This window comes from Arachis stenosperma, chromosome 4, assembly GCF_014773155.1.
Source record: "Arachis stenosperma cultivar V10309 chromosome 4, arast.V10309.gnm1.PFL2, whole genome shotgun sequence".
NCBI classification, from domain to species: domain Eukaryota; kingdom Viridiplantae; phylum Streptophyta; class Magnoliopsida; order Fabales; family Fabaceae; genus Arachis; species Arachis stenosperma.
The window spans coordinates 148,232,595-148,256,989 of NC_080380.1; the positions used below are offsets into that span (position 1 = coordinate 148,232,595).

Genomic DNA, 24,395 nt, shown 5'->3' on the forward strand with positions numbered 1-24,395 from the left:
CATTATATATATAGAACACTACTTCACCTTCCCAAGGATAACATCTTCCAATAATATCCCCATTAGCAGATAAGCACAGTGGCTTAAACTTAGGGCATACAAGGGGAATCTTATAGAGGGTCCAAGACGACGGCACTTTATATTCTTTCATCACCCATATGTGAATGTTACGGCTATCACGATTGTTATAATACAAGGCTAGGCAGCCTCGTAGTACGGCGATACTTGGATAGGAGCATGCCAGTTGTTCCGGCCCAGATATGGTTGAAAAAGTCCTTGGCTTTATATTAAAGATAAGAATGTTAAAACGGTACTCATGAGTAGACCAATGAATAGCCCCGTTACAGAACAACCCCTTAGATTTCAAATTATACCAGTCCAGTAATTTGGGAAGTGCAACATCAAGATTAATCCATGAATTGCTTCTCAAACAACACAGAACAAAATGGTTTTCGCCGTCTTTACCCTTATATGCTACAACTACTACATAATCATCTTGTGACGCATCATAACCAAAGCCATATAGAAGCGCTTCACGGCGAACGGAGAAGCGTTCATAGCTTGTTGCGGCATTAACCATATGAGAGTATGAAACTCTCTTGCTGGAATCAGTGAGTGGGTTCCATAGGATAAAAAACTGTGGTTCGCAGTGTAAGAGTACGAACCCTCTGCAGGAACCAACAAGACAGAAATCATTAGGAGGTGGCTTCTTCTTGAAAGGGAGAGAGAGGGCCATTGCATCAACGCCATCATTATCATCTTGAAGCAGTGCGTCGAGGTCAACGGAGGAAGCGTGAGAATTGCCTTGGAGGAAGAGGCATCTATGGGAGGGTGCGAGAGAGTGATCAAGATGGGATTTTACGAAATTGGGATCGCAGATGAGAGTGTTCCATAGCTTGGAAACGCACCTGACGCACACAAGGTGTTTGATGGGAATCCTCAGTAAGATTGCTCGTATCAGTTCCGGAGGAAGGAGGTCGTTGATGCTCTTGAGCTTCTTCTTCTCCATGCTGGATTGCTTCATTGCTATCGATATTAGGGTTTTGGCGAGGAAGAAAATTCATATGAACATTCCTTCAATCCGTTTAAAAAGACGAGCGTTTTCCCGCGTTTTTTCCCCTTTTTTTCGGTTCCGATAAAAATAATGCAACTTTGGAAAGAGTTATTTTAGAAAAATGGGGAAGCAATTGATTTTTTTTTTCGGTTAATGTTGACTTTTAACCAACGAAAATAGTTTCAATAAGCAACAAATCTTAATTCAAGGATAAACTTGATTTTCTAAGCATTTGTTGGATTCAAGTTCATCATCAAAGTTTATTAGTAGTTATAACTTATAATTTAGAGCAATCTCAATAAGATTTTTTTTTTGTGTATTATTTTTAATTTTTATCATTTGAAATTAAAATTTATATTAGATATAATTTTTAAAATAATATTGATAATATCGCATTATTTAAAAAAAAGCTAATACAATGCAATCATTTATTTATTTATTAAACTTATTAAATAAATATTGAAATGTTATTAATAAACTTAAATGAAATCAACTATTGGAATAATAAATTTTATACCGAGTGTCAAATCTAAATTTTATATTATATGATCTCATAAATATTTATGTGACATATTATATTATAAGACCTAAAATAAAATTAAACTAAAGCCACATATTAAAAATGTTCTTATAAGATAGTAATTTTAAGGATTCTTTTATTTAAATTAAATAAATATATAAATTACGAAAATAAATAAAATGTGAAATATTTACAAAAATGTATACTCTTACACATCTCAGATGATGAGGAGTAAGTTAAAAATTGAACACATCTCGACATCTAATATCCCATATAATGACCGGACAATGTTGAGACATATCCTGAGTACATCTAAGATATGTGTTATTATCGAGATTGGGGACTGAACACCTGAGATATGTGACAACTGAGAAAGAGGTCTCAGTACTTGAGATATATAAAATTTGCCTAATTTGGGTCTCAATATCCGAAATATACTCGAACGTATATATAAGATCACAGTAGTCGAGATTGCTGTATATTTCAATAATTTTTAAGAATTTTGTTAGTTTCTAAACGCCTAAATTCGAGTACCTTAAATAAATATGGCCTCACGAGAATATGTTCGCGATGGAGACATCAATAGACTGAATGCTATTTGGCACGTGACTGGAGATTTAGATTTTGAGGTTAATAATTTTTTCTTATTTTATTTTCAGTGAATAATTAATTTAAATGTTTTGGATTTAGTAACTTATTTAATGTGGTAGGACTTAGTGAATAGACAAAGTTAGATAATTTATTTAGTTAGATATAGTATGGTTCGATATTCTGTATAATTAATTGTAACTTAAGTGAAATAAATAACATAGGTAACTAATTATAACTTAAGTTAAATAAATAAAATATATAACTATTAATTAATACGTTAGTAAAATTAATAGGTAATTAAATGAAGTGATGCCCAAATGTGACAGTCAGGTTAGAATAGTGCAATATGAATGATTTTAATTTTTTATATATTGTTTGATAGTCCTGTCCTTAATAAGTGTTATGAATATTAGCAATATAAATTATATTCGTACTGTATCTATTGCATTTGTTATTGATATTTATCTATTTGGTTTATAATTTTTAGTAATGGTCAAACACAATTAATGATTTAGACGAGATTAATATGCAATAGTAAATGTTATGGATATTGCAGAGACCACAGTTACTGTTGTCACGCCATGTGACCCTGGTCTCCTCCGGCCGGACATCCTATTGCCTTATATCAGGGAGGCAGGATTTGGGTAGTAGAGTGGATGGATTTTATGTTTGACAATTTCTTGATCTCTACATTTGTCGAGCGGTCGAGACTCGAGACCCACACATTCCACCTTCTATGGGGCAAGGTCAGCATTACACTCCAAGATGTTGCCTAACATATTTTTCTGCACATTGATGTTGCCTACCACATCGCTCTACGATGTTTCCTACTATCCATATTGTAATCCTCCTTTTCACCGTATAACACCCTAATTACCCTAAACCTTACCTCTAATCGTAATGTAAAGAATAACTAAGTGTCACGATAGTTCTAAAGCTTATGGTATATAATATATATCTAAGAATTTATATAACTAGAAGCCCGATGAAAGAATAAAGCTCAAAGTCGCGTAAAGCAAAATTACGAAACGCAAAGTGTTCACACACGATAAATAAACGCTTAGGCACGGACAGAACAAGACATAATATATATAAAACCTTGTAGATAGCTCCAGGATACACAAGGTAGTACTTAAATTAAATAAGACATATATATAAGTATGATATACAGAAAGAGGACTAGTCACAGCCTGCGGAGTTTAGGCCGACTAGTCAAACCAAATACAACATAGTTTTGAAGTTTAAAACAGCAACAACCTATCTCTCAAAGTTTTCAGAAATAAAGCCTTTAAGGCAACAAGGTTATATAAATACAAAGGATGAGAGATAGACTATATCAAAATAAGGCAGAATAAAACAAAGATAAAACCATACTCCGCTCTGTCACCATCTCGCAACTCACCGAGGTGGGTTACGACCTACATCTAAAAAACAACAACAACATATGAGTATGGTATCAATGCCCAGTATATAAGATGTAAGGTTCTAGGGCGCCAAAGGCAATCCTAGAACCTCGCACCGATACAGATATTCAAGCTTAGAATAAATATATAACTTAAATCATAAACAGGGAATTCTATCTTAAGGGATTTCTAACTAACATAGCACTGCTGTCCCATACCCTTCGCCAGCCTAACCTCCATGTGATCCCATCGTCACCGCTTACCGAGCCTTCTCAATCCCAATAGAAAACACAGTTAATGCAAACAAGTAAAGTACAAGTGATATACATACATAGCAAGTAAACAAATAGCAAGTAGACATGCGATTTATTTAAGCATAACTAAAGTTAAGCAAAGCAAACAAGCATATAGAAGATGCATATGATGAATGCTTGTTCTATTGGCTTGTGATATCACTTGTCGGTCTATAAATGCCAACCCGACACATCCTCCCGGATGTAGCCTTCCTGCCACGCCAGGGATATAGGCCCTACACACTCATGCAGCAAAGAATCTGCCACGCCAGAGATATAGGCCATGCACACTCATGCAACAGAGAAGGAATCAACAACAACTGTCTCACCATAAATCATTCTAAGGATATAGTGTCTGGTACACTCTTGCAGCAAAAAAACTGCCACGCCATCCCACACACTCTCATATAATCCAAGAATTTCATCATTCATTTTTGAGTTCTTAACTCATCATAACCATCACCGGTTTTCAATTTCTCAAATTCAACATAAACATTTCCATTTCCCAAAAATCTCTTCCACCATATACTTCATAACTCAACATTCACCAATTCAAGCGAGAATTTACACAATCCTTCCAAAATCTGTCACCAGCTCTAAACTCATAACTAAAATATCCCTTTTTTATTCATTTATTGTTTTCTCCCTTGATTCAAGACCCTAAAACTGGAAAAAAGGTTTTAAACAAGTGTTACGGATATTTGCAAGCTTGTCGGGAAGGTAAAACGATTAAAAACAAGGTTTTCATTGAAAAACAGGGCAGTGTGCGTATGCATAGAGAATGAAGAATAATGAGATTATGATTTTAAAGTATGATTTTTAAATGAAATTGAATTTGATTAAGAGTTGAAACCCTGGGTAAGAGGCAGTGGCATTGTCCACTTGCTCTGGAAAAGAGATGAGGAAGGAGAATGATGAAAATTGAATTTGATTATGAAATTGAATGATTATGATAAATGAGACATGATTGAGGATTATTGATGACAAGTAAGTCTGTGTTTTCTCTCTGGTTGTAAGGGTTACAGGGAATCTATTCCCTCTAATGGTGATAGGGCACATAACCTCTCTAATGGTGACAGGGCACGTATTCCCTCTAATGGAATTATTGCGCAAAAGAGAGACAGTATCTGGATTAGCTACCAGACATGTCGAGTTTGACTATATAACTGACAAATAAGCTCATCAGCCATAAGAGAGACATGCATCATATGCATTTGTATGACTTATTTGTGTATGTATTGGTTTTAGATTGCCTATGTGCTTGCCTGTTGTAAGGTCCCACATTGGTTGGAGAGGAGAACGAAGCATGCCTTATAAGGGTGTGGATACCTCTCCCTAGCATGACGCATTTTAACGAGTGAGTGTGGGGGGCTTCAACTATCATCCCTATCGTCAAAGACAAAACCGTGAGGCATTTTGTGTCAAAGCGGATAATATCGTGCTAGCGGGTGGTCTGGGCTGTTACAGATGGTATCAGAGCCGAAACCCGGATCGATGTGCCAGTGAGGGCGCTGAGCTCCCTTAGGGGGTGGATTCTAAGGTCCCACATCGGTTGGAGAGGAGAACGAAGCATGCCTTATAAGGGTGTGGATACCTCCCCCTAGCATGACGCGTTTTGATGAGTGAGTTTGGGGGGTTTCGACTATCATCCCTATCGTCAAAGACAAAACCGTGAGGCCTTATGTGCCAAAGTAGACAATATCGTGCTAGCGCGTAGTCTGGACTATTACAGATGGTATCAGAGCCGGAACCCAGATCGATGTGCCAGTGAGGGCGCTGGGCTCCCTTAGGGGGTGGATTGTAAAGTCCCACATCGGTTGGAGAGGAGAACGAAGCATGCCTTATAAGGGTGTGGATACCTTTCCCTAGCATGACGCGTTTTGACGAGTGAGTTTTAAGAGTTTCGGCTATCATTCCTATCGTCAAAGGCAAAACCGTGAGGCCTTGTGTGCTACAGCGGACAATATCGTGCTAGCGCGTGGTCTAGTCTGTTACAGATGGTATCAGAGACGGAACCCGGATCGATGTGCCAGCGAGGGCGCTGGGCTCCCTTAGGGGGTGGATTGTAAAGGCATTGTGTGCCCAAGTGGACAATATCGTGCTAGCAGGTGGTCTAGACTGTTACAGATGGTATCAGAGCCGGAGTCCGGATTGATGTGCCAGCGAGGGCGCTGGACTCCCTTAGGGGGGTTGATTGTAAGGTCCCACATTAGTTGGGGAGGGAAATGAAGTATGCCATATAAGAGTGTGGATACCTCTCCCTAGAATGACACGTTTTGACGAATGAGTGTGGAGGCTTCGTCCTTCGACTATCATCCCTATCATCAAAGATAAAACCGTGAGGCCTTGTGTGCCAAAACGGATAATATCGTGCTAGCGGGTGGTCTGGACTGTTACAGATTGTATCAGAGCCGGAGCCCGGATCGATGTGCCAGTGAGGGCGCTGGACTCCCTTAGGGGGTGGATTGTAAGGTCCCACATCGGTTGGGGAGGGGAACGAAGCAAGCCTTATAAGGGTGTGGATACCTCTCCCTAGCATGACGCGATTTGATGAGTGAGTGTGGAGGCTTCAGCTATCATCCCTATCGTAAAAAAAAAAAAAACCGTGAGGCCTTGTGTGCCAAAGCAGACAATATCGTGCTAGCTGGTGGTCTTGGCTGTTATAGATGGTATCAGAGCCGGAACCCGGATTGATGTGCTAGGGAGGTGGATTGTAAGGTCCTACATCGGTTAGAGAGGGGAACAAAGTATGCCTTATAAGGGTATGGTTACTTCTCCCTAGCATGACGCATTTTGACGAGTGGGTGTGGGGGGTCTCGGCTATCATCCCTATCGTCAAAGGCAAAACCGTGAGGCCTTGTGTGCTAAAGCGGACAATATCGTGCAAGCGGGTGGTATGGACTGTTACAGATGGTATCAGAGCCGGAACCCGGATCGATGTGCTAGCGAAGGCGCTGGGCTCCCGTAGGGGGGTGGATTGTAAGGTCCCACATCGGTTGAGGAGGGGAACGAAGCATGCCTTATAAGGGTGTGGATACCTCTCCTTAGCATGACGTGTTTTGACGAGTGAGTGTGGGGCCTTCGGCTATCATTCCTATCGTCAAAGGCAAAATCGTGAGGCCTTGTGTGCCAAAGCAGATAATATCATGCTAGCGGGTGGTCTGAGCTGTTACACATGTGACTAACCGATATCTGATTTACTTGCTGTAACTGCATTCTATCTGAATTTTTCTTGTCTGTATTATATGTCTATGCAACTGAGAGATCCCTCATGTTGGCTGAGGTGACACTGAGGATTGTTCAACTGGTGATTTGGAGGACTAGAGGAGAGTGAGATTGAAGTGTTAAGTTATATTTGGATTAGAACTTGAGTACCTTAGATAGTTTACTTGATTTCTTATTAAAGTATAAGTCTAAGCTTTGAATATGTGTATTGAAGTTCTATGATTGCCTTTGACTTTTCCAAGACTTTATATATTATCTATGTAGGCACATTTACCATACTGAGAACCTTCGGTTCTCATTTCATACATATATTATTGTTTTCAAATGCAGGACGCGAGGCACCGCACCAAACATTCTGGAAACTCTTGAAGCGAAGAGCTACCTTGGAACTTGGTGTTTGTATTTTGTTTATGTTTATATATGTGTATAGATTATATATATATATATATATATATATATATATATATATATATATATATTATGTTTTGTCCCTAGGGCCGTCAAAATGGGCTAAACCCGTCGGACTAGCCCATTTACCCATTTAAATAGACGGGCTTTATCTCTAAAATTAATCCCGTTTAAATTTCGGGCTAAACGTGCTGAGTCCGACTAACCCGAAAAAATGACAAGTTAAACAGGCTAGCCCACGGGCTAAACGGGTGGCCTGTTTATTTTTTTCTTTAAAAGTAGCATTTTTAGCCAATATTTTTCTCGATCTGACCCATCAACAAAAAAAAAAATATTATTTTTTAATGGTTTTTGACCTAAAAGTAGTATTTTTTGTTAAAATATTTTTAAAAAAATAAAATGATAAACAGACTACCCGTTTAACCTATCGGGCTGACCATAAATGGTCCGGGCTAAAAAATTCTGGCTCGCGAATAAAGCGGGCTTAAACATGCCAACCCACTTAACCCACGGGCTTAACGAGTCGGGCCTAAATGGGCCAAGTTAGTCCGTTTGACAGCCCTATTTGTCCCTCTTAGAGGTTGATTTGGAGAAACAGGATTTATATTTATCTGTTGGTTTATTTCTGGAGTTGTATATATATATTCTAACCGACCTTTGCTTCGCAGGTCGAGTTTAGAGCTTGCTTATGTATCTATATTTTGAAACTCAGTTTATATACTTGTCTTTTTAGTTTTCTGTACAAGTCTTCTATTTCATCGCTTTTCGAGTGTGACGCGTTTTTGGTCTTGTTTTATTCATCTTTTCTTCCAAACCTCCTAGTTAAACTATTCTTCATATATATCAATTACGTATTTTTATTTTAGAGATCGTAGCGCCTCACCACCTTTGATTTAAATCCTAGGCATAAAATTCTGTTTGGTAGGGTGTTACACAAAAAAAAAAACCCTCTCCAAAACTGATACTTATCCTGTCCCTACTTATCTGATGGGGTAACTATTTGCCAGTGAGGCAAATTTTTAGCTGGATTGCAAATTTTTTGTTTTAGCCTCTTTAAGTGTTGATACTTGACAGTAACAAAGATTAGTTTAGCTAAAATTTTTTTAATTATATTTCTAATTTTTTTTTCTTTTCTCATGAAATCCTATAAATAAAAAATACTAAAACTTTAAATAAAAAATATTTTTACCAACCAAATAAATCATAAATTTAACCAAATTTTAACGTTGCCTAAAAGAAAGTGCATTAAAAAAATAATTTAATTTCTCTCTGAGAAGTAAAAGTAGGTAACCAAGCAAGCTCTGAAGTAGTTGCAAAACATGAGACATTGTGACATATCTTTTTTTCATCTTCTTATCAGATTTATTAATAGTCAAACTAGAAAAAAAAAACGTGGATAATGTTGTAGCCTCCCCTGTTTCATAACCCATATGACCATATCATAGTTTCGCCATCATCGATATAAAAATACACTGCTACACTTCGCTTGTCCCAGCACAAATATCCCCGAGAAATTCCTTCTCTTCAAATCATATTAAAGTAGTTGCACCATTCCAATTAACAATGGAGGTAAACTGTTAATTGAACCCATTTGACTAACATATTTTGCATTTAAGTTCTTATGCCGAAGCATGGATCATAAGCAAAAGTAATAGTAATGCAAGCTCAGATTGGTTCATAACTATAACATGTTATTATACACTATAGCTAGATGGAACCTTAAATTCTAGGTAATGAATCCAAGATTGCTTAATCTTGGCGCATAAAAACAGTTAGAAAATGACATATTCACAAAATTATTGTCTGAATTAAGCCATCACAGTCACAAAACTCCATTGCCTGCATAGAACACAAAGAAGATCATCCGTCATATCATAATGTGATCAAAATTAACATAAATAAAATGTTACTAGTAAAGCATAAGAGAATACAATGCTCATACCCTTTTTCGTCTGCCCCTTAAGAGTCACTAAAAACATAAATCAAAGGGGTGAAATATTGGTAAGGTTGTATGTTAGGACATTCAATCATATGATTCAATTTGATGTGATACTCTTTCTACTTGAGACTTGTGTATAGTATAAGACTAGACCAGTTTTTTTATATGGCACTAAGTAATGTTCCAAGCTGGAATAACCTAATAAGCTATATGAATATTACATCAAAGTAAGTAATTTGGGACTTGTAATGCAAGCTATCATAACATTTAAGAGAAACAGCAGAAGATGGGAGGTATAAGATTAAGAATTTACTTCCATTGTAACGTGAACTCCAACCTTTGGCCAACATAGCATAGTATTCAATCTCTAACTTCCTCAAGTTAGGGGTGAGCGGATCGGATCGGATATGATGAAAATCTAGATCCGATCCATACTAGAATCATCGGATGGACTTAATATCCGCAGTTTTTAAACTTGGATCCGATCAGCACATTTACGGAATATATCCGCAAAACACAAAAGTATTTTTAAACACTTATTTTTATTAAAAAATATTAATAAAATTTCTATTTTTTACTCTTTTAAATATGTTTATTCTTAAAATAATATTAAACATACTTTTCTTAAAATATAAAATTAACATAATACAACATATATGATAATTATTAGTTGAACTAAAACATAAGAAGAATTTTAATTATTTATTTATTTATTTTTGTGGATCCGTGCATATGCTGAACGGATATTCGGATACCTACATAAAATCCGCAATCCGATCCTATAAGTGTGCGGATCTGATCTGATAGCCTTGAGGATCAATCCATAGCCTCAATTTTCGGATAGAATTCAGATAAATATGATAGATATGCAAATCAGATCTGATCTATGAACATCCCTACTCAATGGCAGGCAGTTATTGCCAATGATGATCAATTTCCCTGCAAACAATAAAATTTTCACAAATTATTACAAAATTCAAAATCATATTTTAACTATTTTAAGCAAAAAACTCATTCTTGTTCATGATGGTAAATGGGAATGGACTTCAATTCAAGCTAAATTTGACATAGAATTATTCCATACATATATAGCCACGATTTTGGCCTCAAACTCCCAAACGCCCAAACATTTACCATGCACTTTTATGCATTTAACATTTCAATGAAGTTGGAGTGGTTTGGTGGTTAGCTCACTAGTTCGTTTATATAAATGGCGAAAATTCGAATTTCGCCTTGTACATGTAACATGTTAACTAGCGACAAATTCTTAAATAGAGTTCAATAGTCCTCAATTTTGCCTTGTATGGGTAGCAACTAATTGGCCAGCAACAAATTTTATAAGTCACATGTTGATTACTGTATGACATTAAGATAAATCTTATGAGTTTTATTTCATTGTGATGTACCTAATAACATTACGAAGAATTCAACTAAAAATTATTTAAGGTGTTGCCAAAGCTAACATCTTAACTGAAAGTATACAATCAATAAGAAAAAGTATATTTATTTATAGCATTCAGCACAATAACGAAGCATACCTCACCGCAATACTAGATTGTAGGAAGCAAGACAGCTATTAATGATTCCCCTAGCATTTGATACATCAAGTTTCACCATGAATAGCTAAAACTCACATCTGAATACGACTTGATGCACAATGCATCTTGCTCAGTACTTTTACATTAATCACAAAGTAATAAAATCAATCAGGAATAATGTAGTGCAAAGAAGAGCAGAAATCCTTCTAAAACGTGTTTAAGTAGTTTCAGTAACACCTCTACTATATATCCTTAGTTAAGCAGTAAGTTTAATATAAGAATTTTCATAACAATAAGAATTAATAATCTATGGTTTTAAACCGATCAAATTTAATGTTAGATGACTTAAATTTTTCATGAGTGGTGGATTGATTTTCATGCTGTTAAGTTTTCTTGAGAATATGATTGGATACTTGCAAGAAACATCATATGGATTAAGGAATGTCATTGCTCGATAAAACAGAGATAAACAGAAATTTTACAAGAGATTCATTTTACAAATTCTCTAGACTCCACACCTAGCATCTCAAGTTTGCAGGAGAAACGTATTATCCCCAAAAGAATCTACAATTAAAACTTCTAGGATTGGATTCATAAGGTTTTGACATGATAAAAGAAAAGTACATTATGCAATCTGCAGAATAAAGTATCTAAAGTTTTACGCAACCAATTAAGAAATAAAACTTCTAAAGTTTTGCATAACCAACTAAACTTCATTTGCACTTTTCAAATGTTCTTCTTCCCCATGTGTCAAGCTGTTCACTTGAATGTTGGCTCCTAATTGTCTTTTTTTGTTTGATGCTAACCTTTAGCAACATCAGGTTGTTAAAAAATATGATGGCCTGCAAAAAAAAGCTCATGTAAAAGACAAAGTCTTAGACATGAAAATAATCTAAACTTCAAAACTGCACCACAAGCCCGGACCACAGGAAGCAAGACCGTGATCAATGATTCCTAAGCATTGATAAATTCAAATTTCAGCATCCAGAAACAAAAGTCACATTTGATTGGAACTTGATGCAAAATGCAATGAAAACTAACAGGAATAGCTTCGTGCAAAGCATAGGAGAATGGTTACTTACCGATTTCCTTCTTCATCTTCTTCTTGTTATTCTTAACCTTAATGTCACTAGGGAGTGGCAAGAGACTCACTGTATACACAATATTGGGTTCACGGGAGGGAAGCTGACAACGCAGATTTTTAAAATGCTTGAGCAGGTCTCCTCTGACATTATATATGAAGTACCCTGTTTTACCACAAGAAGTATAACCACTTCCAATAATATCCCTATTACTAGATAAGCACAGAGGTCGGAAGTCCTTGCAAGGAATCCGATAGAGAGTCCAAGATGAGTGCACTTTATTTTCTTTCATCACCCATATGTCAGTGTTACGGAAATCATTATTGGGAGAAGACAAGGTTAGGCAGCCTCCGAGTAGGGCAAGACTTGGACAGGAGCGTGACAGTTGTTCCGGAGCAGATATAGTTGAAAAAGTCATTTCCTTGAGATCAAAGATAACAATACCATCCCTGTAATCCATAAGAACGCTAGGCACCCAATGAACAGCGCCATTAAAGAACAACCCCCCATTATGCCAGTAATAAAAAAAGAGTTTGGGGACTGCAACATCAAGATTAATCCATGAATTGGTTCTCAAGGAAAAGCAATCCAAATGATATTGTCCTTTCCAATCGCTCCAAGCTACAAGAAGTAAGTAATCATCTTGTGATGCATCATAACCAAATCCATGAAAATACACACCGTAGGGAATCCTACGGCCATGGTGCTGACTACGATGAACAATATGAGAGTAGGATATTCTTTTGCTAGATCCAGTGAGTGGTTTCCATACCACAAGAAAATGTGGGTCTCGATGGAAGAGAATAAAGCCTCTGCAGGATCCTGCGACTGAAAAATTGGAAGGTAGTTTCTTCTGGAAAGGGGGACACACCTCTTTTTGTGATGCATCATTGTCGTCTAAGTAAACCAAGTCAGCCATAGTGTCGTTTTTCATGAAAAAGCATGCGTTGGTGGCAGCGGGAGAGTGGTGAAAATGCAATTCCGCAAAGTCAGGATCAGAAACGACAGAGCACCAGAGTTTGGAAACGCACCTGAGGCGAGCGAGATGTCTGATGGGCACCCGCAGAAGGATTATGTGAATCAGGTCAAGAGGGAGGATGTCGTGAATGCTCTTGCTCTTGCCATTCTGATTCTTCTTCTTCATGGTGGATTGCTCTTTTGCTTTGTTCACTGTGTGCTTCAGCTTCTTCTTATGCATGGTTGGATTGCTGAGCTTTTCGTAATTCAAATACCAATTCACTCAAGTCCGGTTCCCGACACTTGAAATTGATTTGAAAACCTAAAAACTAAAAGGGGAAGGGTTAGTTTTGGATTGGCTATTGGAAAAAAAAGTTATCTTTTAAATAGGTCCATAAAAAATATGGTATTGGATATTTTTGTTCCAAAAAAAATTTATTAGGTAGGTTTCTGAATTAAAAAATGCTACTTATTCTTTTAAAATTAGAGTTGAGCATATCACATTATATTTATTTTACGAAACACTCAATTATACATAGTTGTGCAAGCATAATTTCCTTAGACGAAGAAGGATAACGATGGTGGAGGAGACTTGGGATGAAAGAGGTGAGCGGGGAGCTGCAGGTCGGATGGAGAAGTTCTTCGCAGGGGGAGGGGGAGCTCGTCGCGAGGGGAGGTGCGCGGTGCAGGAGAAGACGAACGCAGCGAGGAGAGGAAGCGCTGCACCTCTGGGTTTTTAGTTTTTACAGATGAAAGGTTTTCTTTAGTTACAACATAGTAGGAGTGATGAATTAGTTAAAATATGTGTTTAAATTTTAAAAGAATATTTAGGGTTTTATTTATGACGTGTTAGTGTTAAAAAAATTTAAATTTAAAATTTTGAATTTTAATTTAGTTATTCTGTTTTTTTATATTTGTTTTTAAATTAAAAAAATAATAAATGTATTTGGATGTATTTGTTTTAATTTTTTAAAATTAATATTAAAAAATTGAATAAATGACAATATTTAAAGAATATTTAATCGCACTGCTATGAATTTTATAAAAATAAAACATATAAATTCTATTTTTAAGGATTTATTTTGGAAAAAATATAAAATAGTAAAATTAGATTTATTTAGTATTCCTATTTAGTTCAGTTACAAATCACTTTGAATTAAACTTTTTTATTCAATTTATTTTTCACTCTCACATTCTAATTATTCATTCAGTATTCTCTACTTTTATCTTCCACAAAATACTATGCAATTAATATCAAAATATTTATACTATAATAAATTAATCAAATAAAAATATTTGAATAAACAATTTTTTTAATCAATTCCTGAACAACTATAGTTTTATTTTCTCTTTCTTTTTTGTTTTTTTTAAAGTCTTTTGTTTTGGTATATTTTGTATGCAAAAAATTACCTTAAGAAATTATGTTACATTTTTCATTTTAAATTTTTGTGGTTTGACATACAGGATAATTAAGCATTAATTTATTTTTAGTTGGGTCTACCATAATTTACTAAAAAACTACTTAAAACCAACTGCGTTAATAGCATGATTAAAAAGAAAAAGTGTATATTTGTATATGTAATTGATAAAATAAAACATCTTTAACTTTTACATAACCAATTTTATTTATACATTCATTACCTCATCTTTAGTCATTAAAGAGCCAAATGAAAAAAATATAGGAACAAGCAAATTAAATAGGCTTCTCTATTATGATACTTAGATAGAAGTCAGAAAATAATAAGAGACACAAAACTGATATTAGTGCTCACAATATAGTTTACAATATAAAATTTGTAACAATTCTAAAAATTGTAAAGCCTATATTCAAGACAATTAAATATACAAGATATTTAACAATGCAGGACTACTCTTATAATATTTAACAATTTACGTTTGTTCGACTTATATTCAAGACGGTTATATACTTATATGGAAGTGAATTCTTTCTGCTAAAAAAAATTGGATGGTATGCAGTGTTTAATCTAATTATTCATTACTCTTTCACTTATTTATTTCTGGTCCCACTTATAAAATTAAAGGTGAAAAATCACACTAGATTCTGTCAAGTGTTAAAAAAATTAGAGAGGATCCATTTCTTGCTTATACTTGTATACTTACATGTATAAAATGGAACTTAATGAGCCAATACAGTTCACTATTGACAAATAAAAAATAACTCAAAAAACTGAATTGATAAATGGATAAATTCACAATTTTCAAGTTGGAATTCACATGTTATATATCTCACAACGAAGTGTATTATTCTGTGTATAAATTGCACGGCCTATTACATTGTTTCCGCCAACCATCAATGCATAAAAGAAAAGGCAATTACTTATATAAGCCATTTAGAATCATTTAAACAGAGGGATTAGTATTCAAAGAACAAGAGCAGGAATCTAATGATAGATCAGTCAAAAATAAAGCAACCAAGAAAATATTGTATAAAAATAAAACATAAAGAAGCAAATCCAAAACTTCAACTGCATATATAGGAGAGGAAAAATAAAGCAGATAATTTAAAAAATATTATTTTACTTAGTTTACTATTATATATAATTCAAAAGAGATATTGAATTTAACAAGAGGAAACTCAATTACATTTTCAAATGTTTGAGTTTTCCCCAATCATAGAATAAGAATTTTGAGGAGCTTCTTTCCAGCTCAACTTGCCAATCCTACACTTTATTTACAACACAATCAAAGTGTCCAAGCCGTATTTACTCCTAATTCCCTTCCTTTGTTTGACCTCTTCGTGATTCTGAGAACCTGCAGAAAAGATCAACCAGTAAAATTCACTGCATTAGACATGAAAAACAGAAATAAATTTAATCTCAAAGAACCAAAATGGGAGACGTGACAATAAGAAGCAAGACATGGTTTAATGGACTTCAAATTCACCATCAATGATCAAAACTCACATTTGGTTGCAACTTAGTGAAAAATCCATCAAGCTCATTTCGTTTCAATCAATCATAACACACACAAAATTAACAGCAACAAAATGGTGTAAAGCACAAGTTACATACCCATCTTCCTCTTCTTCTACTTGATGTTGCTAGGGACTGCCAAGGGACAGTCCAGATGCACAATGGACCTTATGTGGCTGGTAAGATCACCATGAATATATTGAACATGTTTGAGCAGCTCTCCTCTGACATTATATATATAGAACCCTACTTCACCCTCCCAAGGATAACATCTTCCAATAATATCCCCGTTAGCAGATAAGCACAGTGGCTTAAACTTAGAGCATACAAGGGGAATCTCATAGAGGGTCCAAGACGACTGCACTTTATATTCTTTCATCACCCATATGTGAATGTTACGGCTATCACGATTGTTATAATACAAGGCTAGGCACCCTGGTAGTACGGCGATACTTGGATAGGAGCATGCCAGTTGTTCCGGCCCAGATATGGTTGAAAAAGTCCTTGGCTTTATATCAAAGATAAGAATGTTAAAACGGTACTCATGAGTAGACCAATGAATAGCCCCGTTACAGAACAACCCCTTAGATTTCAAATTATACCAGTCCAGTAAGTTGGGAAGTGCAGCATCAAGATTAATCCATGAATTGCTTCTCAAACAACACAGATCAAAATGGTTTTCGCGGTCTTTACCCTTATATGCTACAACTACTACATAATCATCCTGTGACGCATCATAACCAAAGCCATATAGAAGCGCTTCGCGGCGAACAGAGAAGTGTTCATAGCTTGTTGCGGCATTAACCATAGGAGAGTATGAAACTCTTTTGCTGGAATCAGTTAGTGGGTTCCATAGGATAAAAAACCGTGGTTCGCAGTGTAAGAGAACAAACCCTCTGCAGGAACCAACAAGACAGAAATCATCAGAAGAAGGTGGCTTCTTCTTGAAAGGGAAAGAGATGGCTATTGCATCAACGCCATCCTTATCATCTTGAAGCAGTGCGTCGAGGTCAACGGAGTAAGCGTGAGAATTGCCTTGGAGGAAGAGGCATCTATGGGAGGGTGCGAGAGAGTGATCAGGATGGGATTTTGCAAAATTGGGATCGGAGATGAGAGTATTCCACAGCTTGGAAACGCACCTCACGCACACAAGGTGTTTGATGGGAATCCTCAGTAAGATTGCTCGTATCAGTTCCGGAGGAAGGAGATCGTTGATGCTCTTGAGCTTCTTCTTCTCCATGCTCGATTGCTTCATTGCTATCGGTCCCGATATTAGGGTTTTTGGCGAGGAAGAAAATTCATATGAACATTCCTTCAATCCGTTTAAAAAGACGAGCGTTTTCCCGCGTTTTTCCCCTTTCTTCAGTTCCGACTTCCGAGAAATAATGCAACTTTGGAAAGAGTTATTTTAGAAAAATGGGGAAGCAATTGATTTTTTTTTTTCGGTTAATGTTGATTTGGTGAAAGGTTTTAACTTTTAACCAACCAAAATAGTTTCAATAAGCAACAAATCTTAATTCAAGGATAAACTTGATTTTCTAAGCTTGTTTGATTCAAGTTCATCATCAAAGTTTATTAGTAGTTATAACTTACAATTTAGAGCAATTTCAATAGGATTTTTTTGAGTATTATTTTTAATTTTTACCATTTAAAATTAAAATTTATATTAGATATAATTTTTAAAATAATACTGATATTATCATATTATTTATAAAAAAAAACTAATACGATGCAATCATTTATATATTCATTAAATTTATTAAATAAATATTGTAATGTTATTAATAAACTTAAATGAAATCAACTATTGAAATAACAAATTTTATACCTGAGTGTCAAATCAAATTTTATAATATATAATTTCACAAATATTTATGTAACATTATAAATATGACATATTATATTATAAGACCTAAAATAAAATTAAACTAAAGTCACATATTATATAATAAAATTAATAGTAATTTTAAGGATTTTTTATTTAAATTAAATAAATATATAAATTATTTAAATAAATAAAATGTGAAATATTTATAAAAATGTATATTCTTACACATCTTGGATATTGAGTAATAAGTTAAAAATTGAACATATCTCGACATATGAGACCCCGTGTAATGACCGGGTAATGCCGAAACATATTCTGGTTGCACCCAGGATATGTGTTATTATCGAGATCGGGGACTGAACACCTGAGATATGTGACAACTGAGAAAGGAATCTCAGTACTTGAGATATATACAATTTGTCTAACGTATATATAAGGCCACAGTAGTCGAGATTGCTGTATATTTCAACAATTTTTAAGAATTTTGTTAGTTTCTAAACGCCTAAATTCGAGTACCTTAAATAAATATGACCTCCCGAGAATATGTCCGCAATAGAGACATCAATAGATTGAATGTTATTTGGTACGTGGCTGGAGATTTAGATTTTGAGATTAGTAATTTTTTCTTATTTTATTTTCGGTGAATAATTAGTTTAGATGTTTAGGATTTAGTAACTTATTTAATGTAGTAGGACTTAGTGAATAGACAAAGTTATATAATTTATATATATTTAATTAGATATAGTATAGTTCGATATTTTGTATAATTAATTGTAACTAATTGTAACTTAAGTAAAATAAATAAAATAGGTAACTAATTATAACTTAAGTTAAATAAATAAAATAGATAACTATTAATTAATACATTAGTAAAATTAATAGGTAATTAAATGAAGTGATGCTCAAAGGTGACAGTCAGGTTAGAAGAGTGCAATATGAATGATTTTAATTTTTTATATATTGTTTGATAGTCCTGTCTTTAGTAAGTGTTATGAATATTAGCATTACAAATTATATTCGTAATGTATCTGTTGCATTTATTATTGATGTTTATCTACTTGGTTTAGAATTTTCAATAATGGTTAAACACAATTAATAGTTTAGACGAAATTAATATGCGAGAGTAAATGTTAAACACAATTACTGTTGCCACGCCGTGTGACCTTGGTCTCCTCCCGCCGGACATCCTATTGCCTTATATCAGGGAGGCAGGATTTGGATAGTAGAGTGGATGGATTTTATGTTTGACAATTTCTTAATCTCTACATTTGTCGAGCGGTGGAGACTCGAGACCCACGCATTCCACCTTCCATGGGGTGAGGTCAACATTACACTCCAAGATATTGGCTAAAATATTGGTCTGCACACTGATGTTGCCTACCACATTGCTCTACGATGTTGCCTACTATCCATATTGTAATCCTCCTCTTCACTGTGTAACACCCTAATTACCATAAACCTTACCTCTAATTGTAAAGCAAAGAAAAACTAAGTGTCACAATAGTTCTAAAACTTATATTATATAATATATGTCTAAGAATTTATATAACTAGAAGCCCGATGAAAGAATAAAGCTCAAAGTCGCGTAAAGCGGAATTACGAAACGCGAAGCATTCACCCACAATAACTAAACACTTAGGCATGGATAGAACAAGACATAATATATATAAAACCTTGTAGATAGCTCCAGGATATAAAAGGTAGTACTTAAATTACACAAGACATATATAAGTATGACATATAAAAAGAGGACTAGTCACAACCTGCGAAATTTAGGCTGGCTAGTCAAACCGAATATAACATAGTTTTGAAGTTTAAAAGAGCAACAACCTATCTCTCAAAGTTTTCAGAAATAAAGCCTCTAAGGCAACAATGTTATATAAATACAAAGGATGAGAGAGAGACTATATCAAAATAAAGCAGAATAAAACAAAGATAAAATCATACTCCGCTCTATCACCATCTCGCAACTCACCGAGGTGGGTTACGACCTGCATCTAAAAAACAACAACATATGAGTATGGTAATAGTGCCCAGTATATAAGATATAAGGTTCTGGGATGGCAAAGACAATCCTGGAACTTCACACCGATACAGATATTCAAGCTTAGAATAAATATATAAATTAAACCATAAACAGGGTATTCTATCTTAAGGAATTTCTAACTAACATAGCACCGCTGTTCCACAGCCTTCGCCAGAACACAGTCAATGCAAACAAGTAAAGTACAAGTGATATACATACATAGCAAGTAAACAAATGGCAAGTAGACATGTGATTCATTTAGGCATAACTAAAGTTAAGCAAAGCAAACAAGCATATAGAAGATGCATATGATGAATGCCTGTCCTATTGGCTCGTGATATCACTTGTCGGTCTATAAATGCCAACCCGACACATCTTCCTGGATGTAGCCTTCCTGCCACGTCAGGGATATAGGCCCTGCACACTCATGCAGTAGAGAATCTGCCACGCCAGAGATATAGGCCTTACACACTCATGCAGCAGAGAAGGAATCAACAACAACTGTCTCACCATAAATCATTCCAAGAATATTGTGACTGGTACACTCTTGCAGCAAAAAAACTACCACGCCATCCTGCACACTCTCATATAATCCAATAATTTCATTATTCATTTTCAAATTTTTAACTCATCATAACCATCACCGGTTTCCAAATTCTCAAATTCATCATAAGCATTTCCATTTTGCAAAAATCTCTTCCACCATATACTTCACAACTCAACATTCACCAATTCAAGCGAGAATTTACACAATCCTTCCAAAATCTATGTCACCGGCTCTAAACTCATAAATAAAATCTTTTTATTCATTTATTGTTTTCTCCCTTGATTCAAGACCCTAAAATTGGGAAAAAAGTTTTAAACAAGTGTTACGAATATTTTCAAGCTTGTTGGGAAGGTAAAACGGTTAAAAACAAGGTTTTAATTGAAAAACAGGACAGTGTGCGTACACATAGGGTTGTGCGTACGCACTTCCAAAAGAATTTTCTCAAAGTGTGCGTACGCATAGAGAATGAAGAATGATGAGATTATAATTTTAAAGTATGATTTTTGAATGAAATTGAATGATATTGAGAAATGTATTTGAAAATAAAATTGAATTTGATTAAGAGTTGAGACCCTAGATAAGAGGCAGTGGCATTGTCCACTTGTTCTAGAAAAGAGATGAGGAAGGAGAATGGTGAAAACTGAATTTGATTATGAAATTGAATGATTATGATAAATGAGATATGATTGAGGATGATTGATGACAAGTATGTCTATATTTTCTCTCTGGTTGTAAGGGTTACAGGGCATCTAGTCCCTCTAATGGTGACAGAGCACATAATCCCTCTAATGGTGACAGGGCACGTATTTTCTCTAATGGTATTATTGCGCAACAGAGAGACAGTGTCTAGATTAGCTACCAAATATGTCGAGTTTGACTATATAATTGACAAATGAGCTTATTAGCCATACGACAGACATGCATCATATGCATTTGTATGACTTATTTGTCTATGGATTTATTTTGGATTGCCTATGTGCTTGCCTGTGACTAACCGATATCTGATTTATTTGCTGTAATTGCATTCTATCTGTATTTTTCTTGTCTGCATTATATGTCTATGCAACTGAGAAATCTCTCATGTTGGCTGAGGTGATACTGAGGGTTGTTTCACTGGGGTTTTGGAAGACTGGAGGAGAGTGAGATTGAAGTGTTAAGTTATATTTAGATTAGAATATAAGTACCTTAGATAGTTTACCTGATTTCTGATTTAAAGTATAACTCTAAGTTTTGAATATATGTATCGAAGTTCTAGGATTGCCTCTAACTTTTCCAAGACCTTATATATTATCTATGTGGACACCTTTATCATACTGAGAACCTTCGGTTCTCATTTCATATATATGTTGTTGTTTTCAGATACAGGACGCGAGGCACCGCACTAAGCATTCTGGTAACTCTTAAAGCGAAGATCTATCTTGGAACTTGGTGTGTGTATTTTGTTTATGTTTATATATATATGTATGGAGATGTTTATATATGTGTATAGATTCTCCAACACACACACACACATACATTGTGTTTTGTCCCTCTTAGTGGTTGATTTGGAGAAATAGAATTTATATTTATCTGTTGGTTTATTTCTAGGGTTGTATATATATATATATATATATTTTAGCCGACCTTTACTTCGCAGGTCGAGTTTAGAACTTGCTTATGTATCTATATTTTGAAATTCAGTTTATATACATGTCTTTTTAGTTTTCTGTATAAGCCTTCTATCTCATCGCTTTTCGAGTGTGACGCATTTTCGGTCTTATTTTGTTCATCTTTTCTTCCAAACCTCCTAGTTAAACTATTCTTCATATATATCTATTTACGTATTTTTGTTTTAGAGGTCGTAGCGTCTCACCACCTTTGATTTACGTCCTAGGCATAAAGCTCTATTTGGTAAGGTGTTACACAAGAAGAAAATTCCTCTCCAAAGCTGATACTTATCTTGTCCCTACTTATCTGATGGGGTAACTATTCGCCCGAGTGGGGCAAATTTTTAGCTAAATTGCGTTTCGAATGGGATAGAGCGAAGATTAAATTTAAATAGTACGTACTTTTATCCGTATCAGTATATATATATATATATATATAATAACATTATATTATTTTAAATTTTAATTTTAATTTATATTATATATGTGATAATAGTTAAATAAATTTAATTTTATTTGTTAAATTTTAATAATTATAAGAACAGCAATAATAAATATCTGCATAATAGGTTAAAGTTTAAATTTTTATTATTCGTATATAAAAACAAGAAAAATTTTATGCAAGTTATTATATGGCAGAACAAGATCAAGTTGAACAAAATTCTCTCGTATTTATCCTATTACCACCCCTTAAATGCAAATATATATATATATATATATATATATATATAAATGCTTAGCTTTTTTTTTTGTTTCAGCCTCTTAAGTCTTAAGTGTTGACACTTCACCGTAATAAAGATCAGTTTAACTAAAATTTTTTTATTATATTTCTAATTTTTTTTTTCTTTTCTCATGAAATCCTATAAATAAAAAATACTAAAACTTTAAATAAAAAATATTTTTACCAACCAAATAAATCATAAATTTAACCAAATTTTAACGTTGCTCTAAAAGAAAGTGCAATAAAAAAAATAATTTAATTTCTCATTGCGAAATGAAAGTAGGTAACCAAGCAAGCTCTGAAGTAGTTGCAAAACAGGAGACATTTGACATATCTTTTTTTCTCTTCTTATCAGATTTATTAATAGTCAAACTAGAAAAAAAAAAACGCGGATAATGTTGTAGCCTCCCCTGTTTCAATACCCATATGACCATATCATAGTTTCGCCACCATCGATATAAAAATACACTGCTACACTTCCCTTGTCCCAGCACAAATATCCACGAGAAGTTCCGTCTCTTCAAATCATATTAAAGTAGTTGCACCATTCCACTTAACAATGGAGGTAAACTGTTAATTGAACCCATTTGACTAACATATTTTGCATTAAGTGCTTATGCCGAAGCATGGATCATAAGCAAAAGTAATAGTAATGCAAGCTCAAATTGGTTCATAACTATAACATGTTATTATACACTATAGCTAGATGGAACCTTAATACTAACTAGGTAATGAATCCAAGATTGCTTAATCTTGGCGCATAAAATCAGTTAGAAAATGACATATTCACAAAATTATTGTCTGAATTAAGCCATCACAGTCACAAAACTCCATGGCCTGCATAGAACATAAAGAATATCATCCATCATATCATAATGTGATCAAAATTAACATAAATAAAATGTTACTAGTAAAGCATAAGAGAATACAATGCTCATACCCTTTTTCGTCTGCCCCTTAAGAGTCACTAAAAACATAAATCAAAGGGGTGAAATATTGGTAAGGTTGTATGTTAGGACATTCAATCATATGATTCAATTTGATGTGATACTCTTTCTACTTGAGACTTGTGTATAGTATTAGACCAGTTTTTTTATATGGCACTAAGTAATGTTCTAAGCTGGAATAACCTAATAAGCTATATGAATATTACATCAAAGTAAGTAATTTGGGACTTGTAAAGCAAGCTATCATAACATTTAAGAGAAACAGCAGAAGATGGGAGGTATAAGATTAAGAACTTACTTTCATTGTAACGTGAACTCCAACCTTTGGCCAACATAGCATAATATTCAATCTCTGACTTCCTCAATGGTAGGGGTGAACGCGAATCGGATCGGATCGGATTTGATATGATGAAAATCTAGATCCGATCCGGACTAGAATCATCAGATGGACTTAATATATGCGGCTTTTAAACTTGAATACAATCCGCACATTTACGGATATGATATCAGATATCGGATATATCCGCAAAACACAAAAATATTTTTAAAAATTTATTTTTATTAAAAAAATATTAACAAAATTCCTTTTTTCTACTCTTTTAAATATGTTTACTCTTAAAATAATATTAAACATACTTTTCTTAAAGAATAAAATTAAAATAATACAACATATATGATAATTATTAGTTGAAATAAAACATAAGAAGAATTTTAATTATTTATTTATTTATTTTTGT

At 34.3% G+C, this 24,395-nt stretch overlaps 3 protein-coding genes across 4 annotated transcripts; all 3 read right to left on the reverse strand.

Annotated features, from left to right (window-relative positions):
* Positions 1 to 198: 198 nt before the first annotated feature.
* Positions 199 to 1,024, reverse strand: LOC130975922 (F-box/kelch-repeat protein At3g06240-like). The gene is made up of 2 exons (XM_057900638.1): positions 375 to 1,024; positions 199 to 280 (listed from the first exon to the last, which is right to left on the reverse strand). Exons 1-2 carry the CDS (start codon positions 1,022 to 1,024, stop codon positions 199 to 201), a joined length of 732 nt encoding a protein of 243 aa, XP_057756621.1.
* A 10,388-nt stretch (positions 1,025 to 11,412) lies between these two features.
* LOC130976616 (F-box protein CPR1-like) lies at positions 11,413 to 13,440 on the reverse strand. Of its 2 annotated transcripts, none has more exons than XM_057901524.1 (2): positions 12,054 to 13,440; positions 11,413 to 11,925 (listed from the first exon to the last, which is right to left on the reverse strand). In XM_057901524.1, the coding sequence occupies exons 1-2, from the start codon at positions 13,249 to 13,251 to the stop codon at positions 11,864 to 11,866; spliced, it is 1,260 nt and encodes a 419-aa protein (XP_057757507.1). In that variant the 5' UTR covers positions 13,252 to 13,440; the 3' UTR covers positions 11,413 to 11,863. The 2 variants fall into 2 exon arrangements, with proteins under 2 accessions (XP_057757507.1, XP_057757508.1); XM_057901525.1 differs by having other exon boundaries at positions 11,413 to 11,813; positions 12,054 to 13,434.
* Positions 13,441 to 15,661: 2,221 nt separating this feature from the next.
* On the reverse strand, positions 15,662 to 17,215 carry LOC130972986 (F-box/kelch-repeat protein At3g06240-like). Its single transcript, XM_057897347.1, has 2 exons — positions 16,043 to 17,215; positions 15,662 to 15,782 (listed from the first exon to the last, which is right to left on the reverse strand). Exon 1 carries the CDS (start codon positions 17,196 to 17,198, stop codon positions 16,059 to 16,061), a length of 1,140 nt encoding a protein of 379 aa, XP_057753330.1. The 5' UTR covers positions 17,199 to 17,215; the 3' UTR covers positions 15,662 to 15,782; positions 16,043 to 16,058.
* Positions 17,216 to 24,395: the final 7,180 nt, after the last annotated feature.

What these genes read in the sequence shown, in the direction of transcription:
- LOC130975922 (XM_057900638.1), bottom strand. Translation starts at nt 1,024, where the DNA reads ATGAAGCAATCCAGCATGGAGAAGAAGAAGCTCAAGAGCATCAACGAC. An exon ending in CTTCCCAAATTACTGGACTG is followed by an intron (nt 281 to 374) that starts GTATAATTTGAA and finishes TTTAATATAAAG; the next exon opens with CCAAGGACTTTTTCAACCAT.
- LOC130976616 (XM_057901524.1), bottom strand. Translation starts at nt 13,251, where the DNA reads ATGCATAAGAAGAAGCTGAAGCACACAGTGAACAAAGCAAAAGAGCAA. An exon ending in GAAGATGAAGAAGGAAATCG is followed by an intron (nt 11,926 to 12,053) that starts GTAAGTAACCAT and finishes ATCAATGCTTAG; the next exon opens with GAATCATTGATCACGGTCTT.
- LOC130972986 (XM_057897347.1), bottom strand. Translation starts at nt 17,198, where the DNA reads ATGAAGCAATCGAGCATGGAGAAGAAGAAGCTCAAGAGCATCAACGAT.